Source organism: Sinocyclocheilus grahami, unplaced genomic scaffold, assembly GCF_001515645.1.
Source record: "Sinocyclocheilus grahami isolate Dianchi unplaced genomic scaffold, SAMN03320097.WGS_v1.1 scaffold58.1, whole genome shotgun sequence".
Classification (NCBI taxonomy): domain Eukaryota; kingdom Metazoa; phylum Chordata; class Actinopteri; order Cypriniformes; family Cyprinidae; genus Sinocyclocheilus; species Sinocyclocheilus grahami.
Window position 1 is genome coordinate 3,514,755 of NW_015505237.1, and position 19,942 is coordinate 3,534,696.

The 19,942-nt window shown below is 37.9% G+C and overlaps 2 protein-coding genes across 2 annotated transcripts in view; both read right to left on the bottom strand.

The window, feature by feature from the left end:
• Positions 1 to 1,940, bottom strand: part of pdia8 (protein disulfide isomerase family A, member 8) — a 10,033-nt gene extending 8,093 nt beyond the window's left edge. Inside the window, exons 1-2 of the mRNA XM_016270887.1 lie at positions 1,674 to 1,940; positions 1,232 to 1,310 (exon numbers count right to left, since the gene is read on the bottom strand). Of these exons, the coding sequence (XP_016126373.1) occupies positions 1,232 to 1,310; positions 1,674 to 1,834 (240 nt within the window). The 5' untranslated portion in view covers positions 1,835 to 1,940. The remainder of the gene's footprint in view (positions 1 to 1,231; positions 1,311 to 1,673) is intronic.
• Positions 1,941 to 2,175: 235 nt separating this feature from the next.
• Positions 2,176 to 18,915, bottom strand: gon4la (gon-4 like a). Its single transcript, XM_016270920.1, has 26 exons — positions 18,847 to 18,915; positions 17,850 to 18,042; positions 17,585 to 17,656; positions 16,592 to 16,800; positions 16,356 to 16,430; positions 16,143 to 16,193; positions 15,889 to 15,939; positions 15,696 to 15,791; positions 15,498 to 15,611; positions 14,510 to 14,668; positions 13,880 to 14,084; positions 13,699 to 13,800; positions 13,575 to 13,615; positions 10,583 to 10,655; positions 9,442 to 9,571; positions 9,188 to 9,335; positions 8,957 to 9,073; positions 7,440 to 8,834; positions 5,645 to 5,738; positions 5,376 to 5,476; positions 5,083 to 5,280; positions 4,842 to 4,985; positions 4,519 to 4,761; positions 4,199 to 4,380; positions 2,965 to 3,067; positions 2,176 to 2,653 (listed from the first exon to the last, which is right to left on the bottom strand). Exons 2-26 carry the CDS (start codon positions 18,019 to 18,021, stop codon positions 2,537 to 2,539), a joined length of 4,392 nt encoding a protein of 1,463 aa, XP_016126406.1. The 5' UTR covers positions 18,022 to 18,042; positions 18,847 to 18,915; the 3' UTR covers positions 2,176 to 2,536.
• Positions 18,916 to 19,942: the final 1,027 nt, after the last annotated feature.

Consider the following 19,942-nt stretch of genomic DNA (forward strand, 5'->3'; position numbering starts at 1 on the left):
AACTCCGCATTTGAACAGTCAGTAGCAAATACTTAAACTAATAACAAAACAGTAGTTGATTCAGAAGCGCCAGATTGTCATAGTAAAGTCAGAATTACCTCCTCTAGGTTCACGAAACGGTCGTCCATAAAATGCATTGCTGTTCTGTTGTAAGTAATCTTAAAGATTCCTAAATGCATCTACTTTCGGAAGGCCAAATAAAGTGCTTTTGCTTTCGCCTAGAAACACACAGCGTCTCCCTGACATGCTGCTTCAACACTAACTGCGGTTACTGAAACCACGCCTTCTTTCTTTGCGTGCACATTTGGGCGGCATTATGCAAATATTTCCACATAGTGAGGTAGATATGTGGGGGCGTGTTAGAACGAGCCGTTTTAGGGGGGCGTGGCAGAGTCTTAACTTTGATAAAGAATATCTCTTTGGTTTTGAGACTTTAGTCTTTGCAACTTCAGGGATCTTATCTATGCACAATCAGCTTGTAACACTCCAAAGAGAAAGGAAAACTTGAAATCGCATCATATGACCCCTTTAACATTTTATCTCAAGCTAGTTGCCAAGGCAATTTTATGTTTCTCATTTTTATTTGTAGTTTAATTTAATGTAATAAAACGACTAAAACTAAAATTAAAAAAAAAACACAAAAATGACTACAACTTTAAAATTAAAAAGAGAATGGGGAAATAAAAATATATGAATAAAAACTATAATAGTATCTCAATAATCCTTAAATAGCACTGATAGAGGGGTTAAAAGCAGGAATGTGAAGCTTGCATTTTTGTTAAAAGTATTTCAATTTGTTCTTCACTATTTAAGGTGTTAATTGAGCTGTTGTCTACATCAGAAGGATGAACTTATGTGTGATTAGCTTTGGCTTTTTCTGGTATCCTTGCACATGTCATGTAATAGCCACTTTATGTGGTCATGATTCACAACAGACATTGAAAGATTCAAATAGCTTTGTCATAAATTTGTTCTAACCTTATTTGTGCAATCTCACAATATCTGTGACTATACTTAATGCCTACAAAATAGTGAATACGTATATCTATCCTGGGGCAATATAATATGTATCCTAGTGCAATGCCTTGCCCCATTGACTTCCATTGTAAGAGCATTACTGTAAATAATTTGTGCTTTCACAAATTTGACAGTACTGTATGTAGTTATCGGCAGCATGTCAATAAAGCCTCAACTGTATCGAACCCAAAATATTCCTAACATGCAATTATACCTTGGCTAAAGTTACTGTTCCCTTCAGTCGAGTAGCAGCAGTTTCAAACTCCGGAGCAAGTTTCTTACAGTGACCACACCTGAGAAAATACAGAGCAGCAAAACTATCAAAACCTCGGCAAGGCTGGAAAACATGACGGCAATGGTGAATTACGCTTAGCTTGCGGTGATATAACAATGCATACAATGATGGTGTTACTTATTCCAGGTCTCAGGTTTCTTAAAACCTTACGATGTGTTATCAAGATGAAGAAAGGTGGTCATAAAAAGCGAGTTTGATCGCGCGGTCAGCTGTATTGAGGTACCATGGACAGCGCGCGCCATCACACACAGCAGCTCTGAACTGCGAGTCGCAAACGCACGCAGACCTTCTCTTTATTATTTTACAACGAAATGTTCGTAACTGCATATCTACATGTGTAAATGAATGATTATTCTCTTACCATGGGGCATAAAACTTCCCCAGCAGGGTCTCGTGCTCGGGTGCGATGTAGTCGAAGTCTGCGTCTTTGAGCTCGAGCACATCACTGCGTCCACGCGCTGCCGAGCTCCACACACAGAGAGCTGACACACACAAAACCCCGCGCAACATAAAACTGTCCATCAAGGCAGGAAGATGGAATAATTTCCTATTTGCAGAAACCAACGCTAAAGTGAACAAAGGCGCATAACCGGGCGGTTTCCACCGATATGTGTGTGCTCGTGTGAGGGGCGGGATGAAAACACAATGCGTCACTGAAGTGAGCGCTGATTGGCTAGTAATTCTACAGCTGATGAGGTGTAAAACGCTCATTGGTGGATTTCTCTGTCAATCAAAGTTCCTCCTGGGAGATTGGGTTGTTGCACTATTACAGTCAGAAAATAAAATAATACTCGACGTATTCTTGCTAATAAACAATTAAATAATTTATTCGATATATTCCTTAAAATGTAAAGATATGCGCAACCTTCATATAATTATTATGAAACCATATTAATAACAATTAAGACAATTCACTGTAATTTCTGAAACTATTAATGCCTTTGTTGATTTAGGCAGAAAAAAATATTTTTACATCCCCTAGAAAAATGTAACACTAACTCCACAATTAATGTCTTACTACTGTTTTAAGCTTGTGCATGCCTTCAAAATCAAGAATCATAAATATGTTTTTTACCCAAATTTCTTAATATCACACGGTGTTTCTTTTGTTCAAGTACTTCAGGAGCACAGATTTAAAGTGTTACATTGTTTCTGCTTCAATTCAGGCGTCAGGTCCAGCCTGCACGCATCCTTCAAGTCTTATTGTTCAGCAGATTTTTAATGTCAGTCCGGTTCATCTTCTATCGTGCCGGACTGGATCTCTGTGTCCGACTGGCTTGTGTGATGTAACTTGCTGGATTTGTGGAACAACTTAATGAGGTCTTGAAAGCGCTCCAAAACCTAAGGAGAAAAAGGAAACATTGGTTGTCTTCCACCTATGTGATTTATAACGGTCGACCTGACTGCAGTATACACTGGACTTCATGAAAGGTTTACTGCACACCGCTGAGGAAAATGTTTAAGATCAAGAAGTGAATCTCAGAAAGCCTGTCTAGGACATATTTTGCCCCAAAATAAAAAGAAATGATATTTTGCATCGAGTCCATTTTAAGGAATGTTATGATTTCAAGTACATTTGACTTTCTAATGTGAGATACGACCTGGTCATGATCTTTGAGAGGAAAAGCCTCTGAATGTTAAAGAAAGCAAACCTCGTTGGCTGTTTTGTTGCCAAGCTGGGCTGCAATGGCATGAAACGTGGCCGGCTTGGCTCCTCTCCGCTGACAGGTGGTCAGTATTACACGGTCTGCCTCCCTTTTTATCACACAAACAAAACACAGAAACATTCATTTCATACCATGAATATACATTTAAATGTGTGCTCAAACTTCAGTAGAGGTACATAGCTACACAATAAACAGGGTCGAGTAAAATTCTGAAATTAAGCTTTGGTTTCCTTTCAATTAATTATTGTGAGTTTGAATAAAACTGGCTATAATCCACAGGATTTTGAATTAAAATTTTAGATGGAAAAACAGATAAAGAAACTACTGGTCTGTAACTAAAAGAAACAGTCACAGATTTTAATTATTCACCATAAGCGACAAAATATAACAAATTTGGACTAATTTTGACTACCGTTCAGTCTGGGATTGGTAAGATTTTTTAAAATTTAAAATGTTTTTGAAAGAAGTCTTTTATGCTCACCAAGGGTGGATTTATTTGATCAAAACATTATACAGTACAAATAGTAAAATTGTGAAATATTATTGCAACTTAAAATAACAATTTTCTAATTGAAAATATTTAAAAATATAATTTGTTCCTGTGATCAAAGCTGAATTTTCAGCACCATTACTCCAGTCTTCAGTGTCACATGATCCTTCAGAAACCAGTCTAATATACTGATTTGCGGTTCAAGAAACATTTCTGACTATTATCTGTTAAAATCACGTAATATTTCTGTGGAAACAGTGACAGATTTTTTTCAGGATTCTTAGATGTTTAGAAAATTCTAAAGAAATGTTTTATTTGAAATCTTCTATTACATTATACATGTAGTTACTGTCACTTTTGATCAATTTATTGCAACCTTGCTGAATAAAAGTATTAATTTCTTTAAAAAACACATAATACAAACAGAACACCCTGATTAGACATTTCTCTCTCTATATAGCATCTGGCTTAAAGTGAGACCATATGTGATGATCTTTTAGCACTTACATTTCCTTACATTTCATTAAATTTTCCATTTTTAATTTTAATTCTGCTTTTTTTTTCAGGAGTTGAACTTAAGTTTAAAGGGTCTTTCCGATTCAATTCTGAATTGCACACAACCCTGATAACAGCAAAAATATATACATATTTCTGAAATTGCATGATTTACAGTCAAAAACTGGAAATTTTGCGTAAAGTCAGAAATAAATGTTGCACAACATTTCTAACCTCGTCCAGAGGACTACTTTTTTCCCATTTGGTGTGCGAGAGATATTCTTGGCACAGACTGAGCTTCCTGTAGAGTTAAATGAAGACTGTTCACTGTCCACTGAGGAAGATTCAGCTGCCTTCTTTTTTGACTCTGTTGCCACACTGTGTTTCTTGGCCTTGATCTTTTTTGTTTCTGCCATCTAAGAGAAAAGAGGATAAAACAAACAAATTACATTATGATTATGTGGTATGCATACAATTCAGATGGCTTGAGATCTTTATAGACACCAACTATATAAGAAAAGTCAACAATGAGAGGAGTTCTCTTCATGTGATACCTGAACATGTTTATCTCTTTTTCTTCTATGTTTAATGGCTGTTTTGACTGGCTCCATTTTTTTATCTGGTACGACAGTTCTGATTGGTTGACATGCATGGTTTCCTTCCAAGCCCTGAATGGTTTCCACACTGTCTGCATGATCCTCATCTTGCACTTGTGGGTATAGCTGCTTAAAAAATTCCCAGAATGCCTCCAGCAAATCGGTATGATCACTGAACAGCAATGTTAGTTGAGCTTTCATCTGAAAAAAAAGAAGAGAAGAGATGATCGAATGCCAGAATAAGGAAGCACTGCTTGTCTGCTTGTGCCGATTTTGAATACCTCTCTGAAGTCAGGAAGATCCTGTGAAGCACCCCCTTGTAGAATATGCACCACCTTTCTGTAGAGATCTGACTGATCTCCAAAAGTACACTCCAGCTGGCGTAGAAACCGTCTGCTGCGCTCAAACGCCTGCTGCTCTGCCAGCTAAAGCCACACATTAGGAAGAGCATCATTTGTACTATGAAACCTTATGTGTGCTATTTTTAGCCATGAATATGAGAGTATTTTAATTGTGCTCTACCAGGCCACACTCTCTGGCTTGATCTGGATGCAGGAAGGCAGCGAAATCCCGAAGCAGCTCAGGCCAGTCGCTCAGCACAGGCTTGAGTCTCGTCAGCAGCTCTAGTGATGTGCGACTTTCTGGATCCTTCTCAAACTCAGACAGAACACGCAGGAACTCGTCCACTTTCCCAGGCACCATCTGCAGCACCTCATACACCTGGAGGAAAGACAGAATATTAGACGGATATAAAATGGACCTGTCACAACATAAAAATTAACATTAATATTTGTGTGCATTTAAGTATTTCTTGCCTTCTCTAGGTAAGCCTGGGCAAAGGCAACATCTTTAGCGTCTCTGTAAGGATCGTCATCAGATGCATCATCGTAAATGACCAAAGAGCTCTCCACAGAACCTGTGAGCGCCACATTTACTCAGTTTCGATTTAGAAGGACATGGCTCACTAATAAACATTTCTATAAATGTGTCTGCTTAACTATTACAACTAATGTTGCAGCTATAGAATTAACTGAATTCACAATAAAATTGTTTTTTAGACTCCGACATATTGACTTAAACTCACTTGCAGGTTGATGGCTTGATTTTCCATCATCTGAACTTCCTTCCTTTTCAGATCTCGTCTTTGTGGCCAGATGTGAGAATTTCTCAATGGTTTTCTGGTGTTTACAATGACAAGGTTAATCAAACATCTCATAAATATAAAACGCATGAACAGGAACTGCTATTATTGGGTGAATCATATCAATCAGTCATAAGGGTACATTTTTCAAAATTGAGATTTATACATCATCTGAAAGCTGAATAAATAAAGCTTTCCATTGATGTATGATTTGTTAGGATAGGACAATATTTGGCCGATATACAAGTATTTGACAATCTGTAATCTAAGGGTGCAAAAAAAAAATCTAAATATCGATCGAGAAAAACGCCTTTAAAGTTGTCCAAATGAAGTTCTTAGCAATGCATGCTACTAATCAAAAATTAAGTTTTAAAGGGGTCATATGATGCGATTTCAATTGTTTCTTTCTCTTTGGAGTGTTACAAGCTCTTGGTGCATAAAGAAGATCTGTAAAGTTGCAAAGACTAAAGTCTCAAATCCAAAGAGATATTCTTTATAAAAGTTAAGAGTCAACCACACCTACCTAAAACAGCTCGTTCTAACACGCCCCCACATATCTACATCACTATGTGGGAAGATTTGCATAATGCTGCCCAAATGTTCACGCAAAGAAAGAAGGCATAACTTTTATTCTCGCTGTAGTTTTGTTGCCGCCGCCATTTCGTGAAGGCGCTGTGTTTTTTGTTGTGAAAGCAAAACTACTTTGTTTGGTCTTCCAAAAGAGGACGATATCCGCTTCGTCATGCCTAGAGCTGATCCGTGCTGGTTGCTGAGGGAATACTTCAACTTCGCGCTGTCGATCGACGGATCGGCTTTCACCGTAGATGAAGCGGAGTCCAGCCCGGAGTCGTCACATGTGGTTGCCGCAGGCATCACAATATGGTGAGGGACGTAACATTTCCGTCACACGCTTGAGGAATTCGGCCAATCACAACGCACTGGATAGCTGGCCAATCAGAGCACACCTCTCTTTTTCAGACCGATGAGCTTTGTAAAAATCGACGCGTTTCAGAAAGGCGGGGCATAGAGGAGAAACAATAATGTACAGTATGTGGAAAATAATGTGTTTTTTTAACTTTAAACCACATAAACACATTTCATTACACCAAATACGCAAAATAATGTTCTTTTTAGCAACATCATATGACCCCTTTAATATATTTACAGTAGGAAATTTACAAAATATCTTCATGGAACATGATCTTTACTTAATATCCTAATGATTTTTGGCATAAAAGAAAAATCTATAATTTTGACCCATACAATGTATTGTTGGCTATTGCTACAAATATACCCGTGCAACTTATGACTGCTTTTGTGCTCCAGGGTTACATATATATATTGCATAGAAGCCTATTTTGAATTTCTTTTTACGTTTTTGCATTGCAACATATACTTTCATGACAAATTCTTCTTGTTATAACATTATTATGTAGACATTATACAATTATTTTGTAATTCCCAACAGACAGGATGCTTAAATACTTAAAAACTTATAACAAATAATATAAAATATGTAAAAAAAAAAAAGAATAATCAAAATGATTTAAAAATAAAAATGCATCTGTATATAAAACTTTAATTTATATATTTTATAGAATAATAATTTATTTAATAATAATATCAAATACAATTATTTTTGTATAACAGCATGAGAGTTTTTACTTACAGTAAAAGAAAAAAAATGAAAATTAGTATTCAGTATAAATATCTCAAAGAGTATAAAAAAGGATCTGACCTGAAGCTCTGGCACAAACAGGACATCTGAAACATCTCCACCTGTTTCCTCCTCCTCCCCCATCAGCCTATTGCTGCCTTCCCTTTCTGTTGTGTTCTGCTTCTCTAGTTTCTCTCTCCTGCCCAAAACCATCTCCATGTCAGTGTCTTCCTCCTCAATGCTGGCCGTCGGGCTCCCGGAGGATTCAGAAAGTGTGAGAAACAGCTCTCTGGTGTCCTTCTCACCACACTCTTCCAACTCATTCTCAATCAATCCTCCATCATCACTATTCAGCTCTTCCTCTGCTGCTGTGGTTTCTTGTAAGCACTCAGTAGGAGCATCAAGAACGGATGTCATCTTTGGTGGACCTCCTTGTGGCCCATCAGTACTTTGGAAAGTGTCAGGAGTTCTCTGTTGCTTCCCGAGTTTCATCTCTTTGCTATTCAGAGCTGAAGAGTGTTTCAAGGTTTGATCTTGTCCAGCTATCTGATGGCCAAGGCTGCTGCTTGCAAGTACGTAGCCTGGAGGAAGGAGAAGAAACCGATTTAGAGGTTTTTGATGTACTTGAGCTAGAACAGAGTCCCTCTGTATAACTTTAAGCAGAGTGCCACAACGCTGACTAACGCGATCTTTAGCCAGTGGGGTGCTGGATGTCTTTATGATGGTGGTGGGACATTTTAAAGTGTTGGGAAGCAGAGGTGGTTGAAGAGTAATTATAAGGTTTGACCCTCTTGGTTCAATGTTAGAGGTGACTATTTGTGCAGTTTGATTCACAGCTATATGCTCTGGTGGCAAAGCAGCAGGTAAAGTGATGATTACGTCCCCCTGGGTTGCACCAACTTGAGCTCTCTGTGGAGAACCAGAGACGCCCATTGGTGTTCCTACAGCATTTTTCACAGGAACAGTCCTTGAAGAGCTCAGTTCGGGTGTGAATGGAGCAGGAGGTAAAGTGATGACTGCTCCACCTGGGTTTTGTCCCATCGGAGGCACGTTTGACACGTTAGATACTATGAAAGGCCCATTCATAGCTCTGTTTCCAGACACACATGACCTAAGAACCGGTGCGAGATGAGAAGGGTTTGAAAGTGATGGACACGGAACTGTGATCGTTTTTGGTAAAAGGGTTGGTAACTGGTTCAGAAACACTTCTAGTTCCTCAGCTGACGGGGGAGGTTTTAAAGGCTTGGTGGATTTAGCAGTCTTGTCGTTTTTCTTTTTGCAGGAGCCAGGTGAAGATTCAAGTGTCTGAGCAAGGTCCTCAGGAAGGCTGGGAGGGTAACGCATGCCTGGAGAGAGGCTACAGTTTGCTCCTGGACCTGGAGACTCAGTGGCTTCTTCTGCTGGATTGGCAGTCTGGGAGTTTCCAGATGGTTGGTTAAACATTCTTACAAGCTCATAAATGCGCTTCAGGTTTTTCTACAGAAGAGAAAGGTTGAACATTACACACATAAATCAGATATTTACCATTTAGGAGCAATGAATGAAGAACAGAAGGACTGAAATTACAAAAACAGAGCAAGATTATAAGCAGTTATTACCGAGAGCCAATTAGGCATGAGGCTCTTTTCTCTCTCCACCGGGGGGCGATGGTCAGAAGGACTGACCCTCTTACAGGCCAAGGGCATGGGTGGGCATTTTCCAGTCACAAAGTATGTCTAAAAAATATGGGGAAAAAAACATCCCATTTACCGCTGTTCAGTGAATTTTCACGTGTGAAATCCAGTCATTTCAGTAGGAATCCACACGATACACTGTGTTCGTTCACACACCTTGATGACATTGGGAAAGGGCTTATGACACGCATCACGGATGTGTGAATTTAAACTGATAAAGCTCCTAGTAGCAAGCAGAACGCGACAAGTCATCTGCAGTGGGTTTAGGGTACTTCTTAAGTGCTTATGACCTAGAACAACAAGACTGAGGAGACAGAGAAAGAGAAATAACATCAGTCAACAGTGTGGTTTTAGTATCTTTTATAAGAATATTTCAGGCGACGATTCAGGCTGATGCATGACTCAAGTACCAATCTTCAGCTGGAGTAAACGGCCCTTTGAATCTAGAAGGACGCAGTTGGATTGTAGGAAGTAGCTCTGGGTAGAGAAACACCGGTCGAGTCGCCATAAGCCAGGCCAAAGAAGCAGGAAACTGACATCCTACCCAAAAAAGCATGCAAACAGAGAGTAAAAAGATTAACTCTAGAAAGTTTACATTTACAATTGACAAAAAAATATATTTTTAACTTTAAGGCTGGAATGCACAGAACGCATATTGCAACAAGGCGCACGTTTCTGCTTGAGTTTATTGTGATCTGAACAACGTTAAAGTCTGGTAGTGTATGATGCCCAGTTTTCCTTTGTGGCTGTTTACAAAGACGGAAAGTGTATGATGTGTAGCGTTTTAAAATCTGTTCAGATTTTGTAGTGTAATGCAGCTCTAGTGCATTTTTGTTTCTCAATCACTACTACAATCAGACATTAAGCACAAAGCAAAAGATTTTGATCTGTAGTATAACTTACACTGATCAAATTTGGCTTTTAGACAGTGAAGGAAATATGTAAACAGGGTTTCTGCAAGACTTTTAAGCTCAAATTTAAGACCTTTTTTAAGACCTGCACAAATAAAATTAATACCATATGAACGGGGTAGGGCAATGTCTATGGTAAACTATTAAACTGTAAAATGGCTGTAAAAAGAATGATTATTCTTCTTATCGATCCACCAGTTCACATTTACAGCTCTGTGTGTTTGCAGGGTAAAAACATGGGTCGATTTTCACATTGGTCTGAACAAAACCAACCCCAATACTGTGTTCCTGCAATACTGGAGGCTGCCGTTTCAGGACCGTTTCTACTAAAACAGCACTATCTAGCCAATTTTATTCCAACAGAGGAGACCTGATTCAAACATCAAACAAACAGATGCAAAGACTAGATCCATGGAAACTATTCATTTTTTATCTTTCCATCTTATTTTTTATGTAAGAGCCGGCATGAACTTGAGTGTGTGAGGTGATGTCAGCAATCTCTTTTTAGCCTATTTAGCTGTGCAAAACAGTTCACTGTGCTGCTGGATGTTGTAAACTATTTTTTGTATTCAAATTATTTTACATTTATTAATGTACTAATAAACACACTAATTTGTACCACAATTGTTTTACCATTTACTGCACTTAAGTGGGTCAGACTTCAGACGTGAAGTGCTGCTGCTAATGAACAAGTCTCGCAAAGACAAGTCTTTCTCTCTAAGAAAACAGAAAAACAAAAATTTAAAACCTAAAAACTATATATATATATATATACAGAGAGAGAGAGCCTAAATATATATATAGAGAGAGAGAATATATTGAAATAAATTAGGTTAACTATTTTAAGAGGGTTACCAACGGCTATGTTTAGGGTTAGGAGTTGGTTAGGACAATGATTAAGTGTATACAATTTAGGCTTGCCGTGATAGACGGTGTTGAAGGTGATACCGGTGTTAAGCAGCAACACCGGTTATGTCACTTGCCCACCAACCCCCACCGTCATTTTGATTTTTTTATAGTAATAAAAATTATTTAGTTCAGTAAAAGAACAGACACTACAATTAAAAACTGAACGCGGCTGCTCAATGTAGCGCCGAACGACAGTTGCATCACAGATCAGACTTTATTTCTCCAGTGAGGAGAGTGAGTCGAGCTGATGGACAAGAAGAGTGGGGTGAGACAGACAAGACGATCGCGGATTATTTAGTTTCGAAACGAAATGCAAAAACGCCTGTTTGGCAATATTTTGGATTTTGAAAAACCTGTTGACTTTTGCCGTTTATCTAAGGTGATTTTGGAAGTTTTTTTAAACATTTGTTTCTAATTTAATTGGTTCCACATTGTTTGCTGATTTTTACTTTATTTAAACTTTGTGTCATTTATTTTATTTTATTTGACGTCAAGGTGTATGCCATGCCTTCAAGCTTTCTTACTTGTTTTGCTAATAAACATTTCTACGTTTCTTATTTATTTGGTTATATATTATACATGTTTACTTAGCCTATTTCCAGTTTTGTATACCTATTTAAACTTTATGTAAGTTATTTGTTATTTTATATTAGGCATAGCCTGCCCTGTAGCATGGTGTATTTTTATTTGTTTTGTTAATAAACAAACGCCCCCGCCCCCGCCCCCACAGTGATACAGGTATTACCGGTGTTGTCACACGTCGATTAACCGGTGGGAAAATGTCCTCACCGTCACCACCCTAATACAATTAAACGACTACATAATCCCTTAAAAATAATAATATACAGAATTGAATAGCAAGTGCTATAGAATAGTATGAGCTGCTAATATATACATAAAAAAAAATAATAATAATAAAAGAAAAAACCTGTAGGTTCCCAGAAATGCAGTCCTGAAAACAGGCTTATTGAAAATGCAAATTCATTCTCTGCCAGCAGGATGCGCTTTCGGAATGGCAGAAATATAACTGTTTCCCCGGTAACAGCAGAACACAAAGCAGGGCAGCACCGGACTCTGAAACGCCCAGCACTTGTGTTTATTTAATAAAATCATAGCCTTTTGAAGTTTAATCATCACATTAAGCCATATCGCAATTCTGGTCTTTCAGTCCCCAAATTTAAGACCTTCTGAAATCATAATTAAGTTCTTGTACAATTTAAAGGGGTCATATGATGCGATTTCAAGTTTACCTTTCTCTTTGGAGTGTTACAAGCTGATTGTGCATAGATAAGATCCCTGAAGTTGCAAAGACTAAAGTCTCAAAACCAAAGAGATATTCTTTATCAAAGTTAAGACTCTGCCACGCCCCCCTAAAAGGGCTCGTTCTAACACGCCCCCACATATCTACCTCACTATGTGGAAATATTTGCATAATGCCGCCCAAATGTGCACGCAAAGAAAGAAGGCGTGGTTTCAGTAACCGCAGTTAGTGTTGAAGCAGCATGTCAGAGAGACGCTGTGTGTTTCTAGGCGAAAGCAAAAGCACTTTATTTGGCCTTCCGAAAGTAGATGCATTTAGGAATCTTTAAGATGACTAACAACAGAACAGCAATGCATTTTATGGACGACCATTTCGTGAACCTAGGAGAGGAGGTAATTCTGACTTTGCTATGACAATCTGGCGCTTCTGAATCAGCTACTGTTTTGTTATTAGTTTAAGTATTTGCTATTGACTGTTCAAATGCAGAGTTTTGCGCATCGTGTGCGCGCGTGCGTGCGCGCGTGTGTGTGACAGAGAGCGAGAGAGAGATGGGGTCACATCAAAGTGGAGTCAGCTGTCTTAACCGTGGCTTGTGTACTGCAAACACATACCAGCTTCATCACTGTGTCTGTCACGAGACTCTGTTCCCCTTTCAGGCTCTGTCTTTACATTTATTTTGAAAGATGAAGCTCACAAGCGTTACATTTCCGATGAGTGCTTGCGGTGTTCGGCCAATCACAATGCACTGGGTCAGCTGGCCAATCAGAGCAGACTGAGCTTGTCGGAAGGAGGGACTTTGGGGTGTCTGATCAGTTGAATTCATAAAGCATTTTAATAATTTATTCAAATTGTAAAAATAATAATGCTCTATGAATTGTGTTTTGTGTTTTTTTTAATTCTGTGTTGTCTGTTCTGTTATATGATTTAATACAACTTTATTATCAAAAAATGGTGGCAATCAAATGAATGTACTAATTTTGTTTACATTTTAAATTACAATTAATTACATTTTAAAATGTCATCAAATTGAATTGCTTTAATTTTTCGGCTGCACAGAGATTTCTGTTCTTCAAGTTAAACCAAACTTTTATTTTGTTGGGCTCTAATGAGTTTCTGTGTATCTGATGATAGTTTTATCAAATGAAATGGTGAGATGTTCATAAAGCAGCTCTGGAGATGAAGTTTATGTGTTCATGTCCTTATCTAGTGAGGCCGCACTATGCAGTATGCGTGAATACGACAAAACCACACCATTCATTCACAGAGATGTGCAGAACATGCAGACTTCATATTTCAATAGCAGACTTTTTGCACTTTAATATTCACAGATTACTGTATTCTGCAATTCCATCCAAGTTTTCCACATCATGGAAATCAAAGGGCCCAACTGATCAGGCAATTTGAAAAACAATCCTTTTATTAGGGACGTGCAAGAATATAAGATATAAAATGAAATCCTTACTGTGTCAAATAGCTCCTCCATCAAATCATTGACTTCCTTTTCTGAGTAACAAAGGAAAGAAGGTAATTAATATCTAAAAAACAGCACAGATGATATGCCAATCATTTCTCTCAAATGAACTCACTGGTGATGCGCACTGCCTTGTCATTCCTATAGTCCTCCACATCAGGCTCATCAATATCAGCCAGAAAATTGTACTCAGGGTCATCTTCATCATCACCCTCCTCTGGCAAGAGAATAAGAGAGTTTTTGAGAAACACATATGAGGAAGCACATACATGGTAAGTATTTCAGCCTGTCTGGACCTTCATTCTCCATATCTGAACTCATGAGGCCCTGCAGCCACTGCGTCCATTCTCTGTCCTCAGGGGCGGAGCCATACATGTCTGGAGTGATGTCAGGAGCACGTAGCTCCGCCTCCAGGCGCCCCAGAGGGACGTTCCTCAGCGGGCGCTTGGATCTTGTGCGAAATGAAATCAGGCTCTCCTCTCCATTAGCACTACTGACACTCTAATGCCAAAGAGAGATTCAGTTTGAAGAAACATTACAATTAGCTGAGTAACAACAGGTGCAGAAAAATCACATTAACTACAAACATGATCCATTAACTTTTGACAATACAGAACATAAAATTTTTTTTTATAGTTTTCACAAAAACATTAAGCAACACAATGCTTTTCAACATTTATAATAATGTTTATTATACAGCATAGTAGAATGATTTCTGAAGGATCATAAGACACTTATAAGACACTGGAGTAATGATGCTGAAAATTCAGCTTTACATCACAAGAATAAATTTAAAAATATATTCTACAAGAAAATATCTATTTCAAATGGTAATAGTATTACTGTTTCTGGTTTGGCCAACAACCCCACCAAAAACACAAATGACTTGTTAATTATATAAACAGCAGGAGTGAAGTGAGATGCACCTGATATGACTCCATGCATTCAGGGCCGATGGCCAGCTCCTCATCCACCGCATGGAGTTTCTCTAAAAAGCTGCAGTCCGGTGGGGCCCTGGAGGGGGCCGGTGGTGGTGTTGGGGGTCCCATTGGGGTGACAGCCACTGTCAGGTGCCTGCGAAGGTTCTGTAGAAATGGGTAAAAAACATGTTTTTGTGCATAGTAATTGATTTGTGCTTGTTTTTGAGAGTTTAAAAGATATTTTAATATCATCTCTGATTTAAACTATGTTGTATTCTGCTTCTGGCATGAAACATTTTTAATCTTTTTGGCAATAATTGCTGTTTGGTTGAGATGATGGTTTCTTTAATTGGAAAGAACTGAGGTCATAAAGGTATTTCAGGGCAAGAACCCATCGGAGGATAGAAAGAAAGTAATGTTTATTCAGCAGGGGTGCATTAAATTGATCAAAAAGTGACAGTAAAGACATTTCTAATGATATCAAAATTTCAATAAATTTTATTCATCAAAGAATCTTGGAATCTTTTTACAACAATCTGAAGCAGCACAATTGTTTTTAACATTGGTAATAATAAGAAATGTTCCTCCCTTGAGCAACAAATTAACATATTAGAATGATTTCTGAAGGATCATGTGAGACTGAAACAATGATGCTGAAAATTCAGCTTTGCATAACAGGAATAAATTGCATTTTAATATATATATATATATATATATATATATATATATATACAGTGGGTACGGAAAGTATTTAGACCCCCTTAAATTTTTCACGTGAATTACCTTTCTAAAATATTTTAGAAAGGGAAGTACAATTTTTTATATATATATATATATATATATAAATAGTTGTTTTAAATTGCAAAACATAAAAAAATCTAACTGACCCTAAACTTTTGAATGGTTGTGTAGTGCAATGGTAATGAAAATAAACAAAAAGCTGAAAAACTGTATTACTTTTTAGCTATAGCATGTCCATGTACAGATGTCTTACCGGTCTAGAGCTGCTGGCTCCATCCTCCTCATGTTCAGAGTGTGATCTGTGGAGGTTCACTCGACTGCACCGTGGAGACGATGACGAGTTCTCAAAGTCACTTTCCAGAAGAGTCTACCAATCACACACACAAACAGTCTCGACAAACTCACTGAGGACAAAACAGTATCAAATCATACGGAAATCATTCTCTCCAACCTCCTCAGCTGTCTCATACTCCTCCTCTTCATCAGGCTGATACTCTTCATCAGAGGAGTCTTCCTCTTCTAAAGGAATATCCACAAACTGGGGACCCTTCAGTAAATTCATAATCCATTTAATATAATATTCTATATACAAAAGTCTGCTCCTGTTCTTCTACATGTTTTATTGCTGGTACTCTGCTGATTACCTTCACCTCTGTGGACTTCTTAATTGGTGAAATGTTCCAAGCGGGAATGACCTACAGAAACAAACAAAAACACCTCATTGTGTTTATTAATGTCCAGGGAGGACAATTAAAGCATGTTAACAACCTGAAATGTCAAGTAGCTATTAAATTATGCAACTAATATAAATGCTGCAGAATTAAAATAGATAACTGTAAATATGTAGCAGTATAATATATGTTACTTTACAGCCTCCTATGCAATAAAAGCAACTTACAACTCCTTTCTCCACAACCTCCTTTAGTTTAGAGCGGGTCATCTTGGGTTCCTGAGAGACAGAGAGAGAAATGTGTAGTTTTAATCATGCTCTTAATTAAGAGGCCTTAGAGGTTTGCATATGAAATATGATACATCTTGATCATGATACAGGGTTAACCAGCTGTCAACCACTTTCCAGCAGAGCAGATGATTGCAGGACATTTATACTCACAAATACAGGAATGGGTTCAGTTTCACTGATAGCAGCTTTCATCATGGCCACAACATGCTCATTGGTGATCACTTCCTGCAAATGGACAGTAAAAATGCTGAGCTACTTGCTGAATGCAAAGTCAAAGGGATGATCACAAAAGGCTTCATATGCCTGAGGTAAGGTTGGTAACTAGCGTCTTGAGGAAACAGGGCAATAATATCTGCACAGGGCTTGAGGAAGCAGTCCACACTCACATGAATGATGCTACGAACGTTCGCAGAGGTCAAGTTATGTTGTCGAGATTTATTTTCCAGTTCTCTGTCCAGCTCTCGGTCAATCTCCACCTCTGGCTGGATTTCATCTTCGGCTTCCTTCTGCTGAGCTTCTACTTCACTGACCGCGTCTCTTTTCCTCCTCAAACCCTTCCTTCTGCCAGCCGTTCGGGTTCCACCCTGTTCCTTGTCTGAAAGAGAGCAACATGGATGATGATTATTCTACACATTTCAGACTGTTTTAATACATTTGGGAACACAAAGTGCAACAGTTACGCATTCATTTATTTTCGCATTTGCGTAATTTCCAACATTTTTGTGAACGGATGTTTGCAGGATTTCACCAGTACTCCAAAATATAAAAACTTGAGGCTTTAGAAAATTAAAAGCATAAAAGTTTGGAAAATTGTGAACCATTTAAAATATTAATATTAATATTTTAACTTTACAAAGTGTTTTTCTTATTATTAGGCCTAATATCATTATATAAAATTGTGTCACGTTCCTAAAACACCAATGGAACCATTACCCAGCATCAGAGAAACATGAACATGCAAATGTTTTGATCGATTATATAAATATTAATTCCCAGAGCTACAATATAGTAATATATACTAATACTAATAGTAATACATTTACATTGTAATGTAAGTAAAACAAAGTCAATATTTTACATCTTAAGGGTTCAGTTGACAGAAAATTTGTGAATCTCTACTCTGCCAGTTGTGCTATTTTAATTTCAACACTGTTTTTATTCTAAATAATGAAAAAATGATAAACTGGCAAAAAATATTTAAATACTTAATAAAAAATAAAAAAAGCCAAATATTGCCCAATGAATCCACCTAGGCTGTGCTTGCCATCCCTGGTCTCTATTTTTTTTTAACTCAGGCTCATGATGCTTTTGAGAAATACACCTCTGGTCCATGTATCTGTGAATAAATCACTAATGAGGAGAGTCCTTTGAGAACTCACTGCATGTGATGATCAAGGTCTTCTCAGCGTCATCTTCAGGCTTCTGGATGCATGCAGCATGCTGTTCTTGACCTGATAGCAGTCACACAAATGTTTCTCATTAACAACATGGTCCAAGATACTGGAATAGCATAGTATTACTACAGTAAATGTGGTAATGTCACCACTGTCTTTTAAGTTAGTACTAGTACACTCATATATGAAAATATAAAAACGTGTTAACTGTCCAGGTTAGGCAGCTCACTATGTTTTAAAGATGTCTTACAGTCAGACTGAGGGCTGGAGGCTCTGATGGTACTGAAGTGTCTGTGTGATCCTGTAGCGTCTGTAACATCTCTGCTCTCAGAAACGTCCTCCGGCTCTTCAGCTCTCGCCACTTTACACTGAGAAAGCCCAGTTTTCCTATTATTTAATCTCCGTTTCCGAGATTGATCCATCTCACATTGTCATATTCACACCTGTCGGGATAAATATCATCCATACCTCAGAACAAATAATGATACAGATGTACAGTGAACACTTGCATCTTAATACTCCTATTCTTTTCATTCTGATCATTATTATGCCCATCCCCAGTGGGAAACTATCTGTGACCCTGGACCACAAAACCAGTCATAAGGCTCGATTTTTAGAAATTGAGATGTATACATCATCTGAAAGATGAATAAATAAGCTTCCCATTGATGTATGGTTTGTTAGGACAGGACAATATTTGGCTGAGATACAACTATTTGAAAATCTGGAATATTTTTGAAAAAAAAAAAACTGAGAAAATCGCCTTTAAAGTTGTTCAAATAAAGTTCTTAGCAATGCATATTACTAATCAAAAATAAAGTTTTGATATATTTACAGTAGGGAATTTACAAAATATCTTCATAGAACATGATCTTTACTTAATATCCTAATGATTTTTGGCATAAAAGAAAAAAATATAACCTTGACCCATACAATGTATTGTTGGCTATTGCTACAAATATACCCGTGCTACTTATGACTGGTTTTGTGCTCCAGGGTCACATTTGTTTTAGTTTATATTCTAATTATTTGTTTTGGTATATATATTTTTCGATATCTCGCTTTATTTTAAGGGTAAGCGACAGCAGTTTTCTACAGTGAAGCAGTAACGTTAGTGTTGTCTGGGACAGGAACGTTACCTCCATTATAACTCATCATATCAACAGAATATTCCGCTTGTCATATTTAATAAAGCTGAAAGGTTTCTGTGCAAACATAATGAACAAATTCCAATACTTTATACACACCCGCCAACACACTGTACACCAGCGATGCGATGACGAGATGCACAACAAAAGCGTTTCACTTCCGGTTCCCAGAACGTGAAAATAAAAGTCCCCTAACGGGCATTTACCAGCTTGTAGGTTACGCAATTTAATTTTTTACTAATTTATTGCTTTTCCCCCAAAAAGTGAAGTGACCGACCTAAACGTTTAAACTTTTCGAATTTATTATAAATCAGGTTACATCTAATCATTTAGCAAATGCTTAATTCCAGCACAAATGAGAAGAAGCTCAAACTATTTATCTACTTGTTTTCTTTTTATTTATTATAAAAACCTGACCCTCTAACACTAGCACTCTCTATTCTGTTTCTATTCTACACTCTTAAAAATAAAGGTGCTTCACGATGCCATAGAAGAACCTTTTTTGTCTAAATGGTTCCATAAAGAACCTTTAACATCTGAAGTCATCATTAAAAGTTGTACACAGCGCGATGCAACGCGTAAAAAGACAGTACAAGTCATTATAATCCATAATTATGTCCCCACTGGATGCAACGAATGCCTCGTTTGTAATGCGCTTTAATGTTTTTGTCTCGTCGCTCCGGCCGGACAGGGAATCATCAACAATATGGTAAGAGGCGTAACATTTCCATCACACGCTTGAGGTATTCGGGCCAATCATAACGCACTGGATAGCTGGCCAATCAGAGCACACCTCGCTTTTCAGACTGATGAGCTTTGTAAAAATCGACGCGTTTCAGAAAGGTGGGGCATAGAGGAGAAACAATTATGTACAGTATGTGGAAAATAATGTGTTTTTTTAACCTTAAACCGCATAAACACATTTCATTACACCAAATACACAAAATAATGTTATTTTTAGCAACATCATATGATTGCTTTAAATTGCTTTTGAACCTTTAAAGCAGGGCTGTCCAAACTCGGTCCTGGAGGGCCGGTGTCCTGCAGAGTTTAGCTCCAACTTGCCTCAACACACCTGACTGGAAGTTCCTATGCCTAGTAAGAGCTTGATTAGCTGGTTCAGGTGTGTTTAATTGGGGTTGGAGCTAAACTCTGCAGGACACCGGCCCTCCAGGACCGAGTTTGGACAGCCCTG

What these genes read in the sequence shown, in the direction of transcription:
- gon4la (XM_016270920.1), bottom strand. Translation starts at nt 18,021, where the DNA reads ATGGATCAATCTCGGAAACGGAGATTAAATAATAGGAAAACTGGGCTT. An exon ending in TTCAGATATGGAGAATGAAG is followed by an intron (nt 13,801 to 13,879) that starts GTCCAGACAGGC and finishes TTCTCTTGCCAG; the next exon opens with AGGAGGGTGATGATGAAGAT. An exon ending in AAAGAGATAAACATGTTCAG is followed by an intron (nt 4,381 to 4,518) that starts GTATCACATGAA and finishes CTTTTCTCTTAG; the next exon opens with ATGGCAGAAACAAAAAAGAT.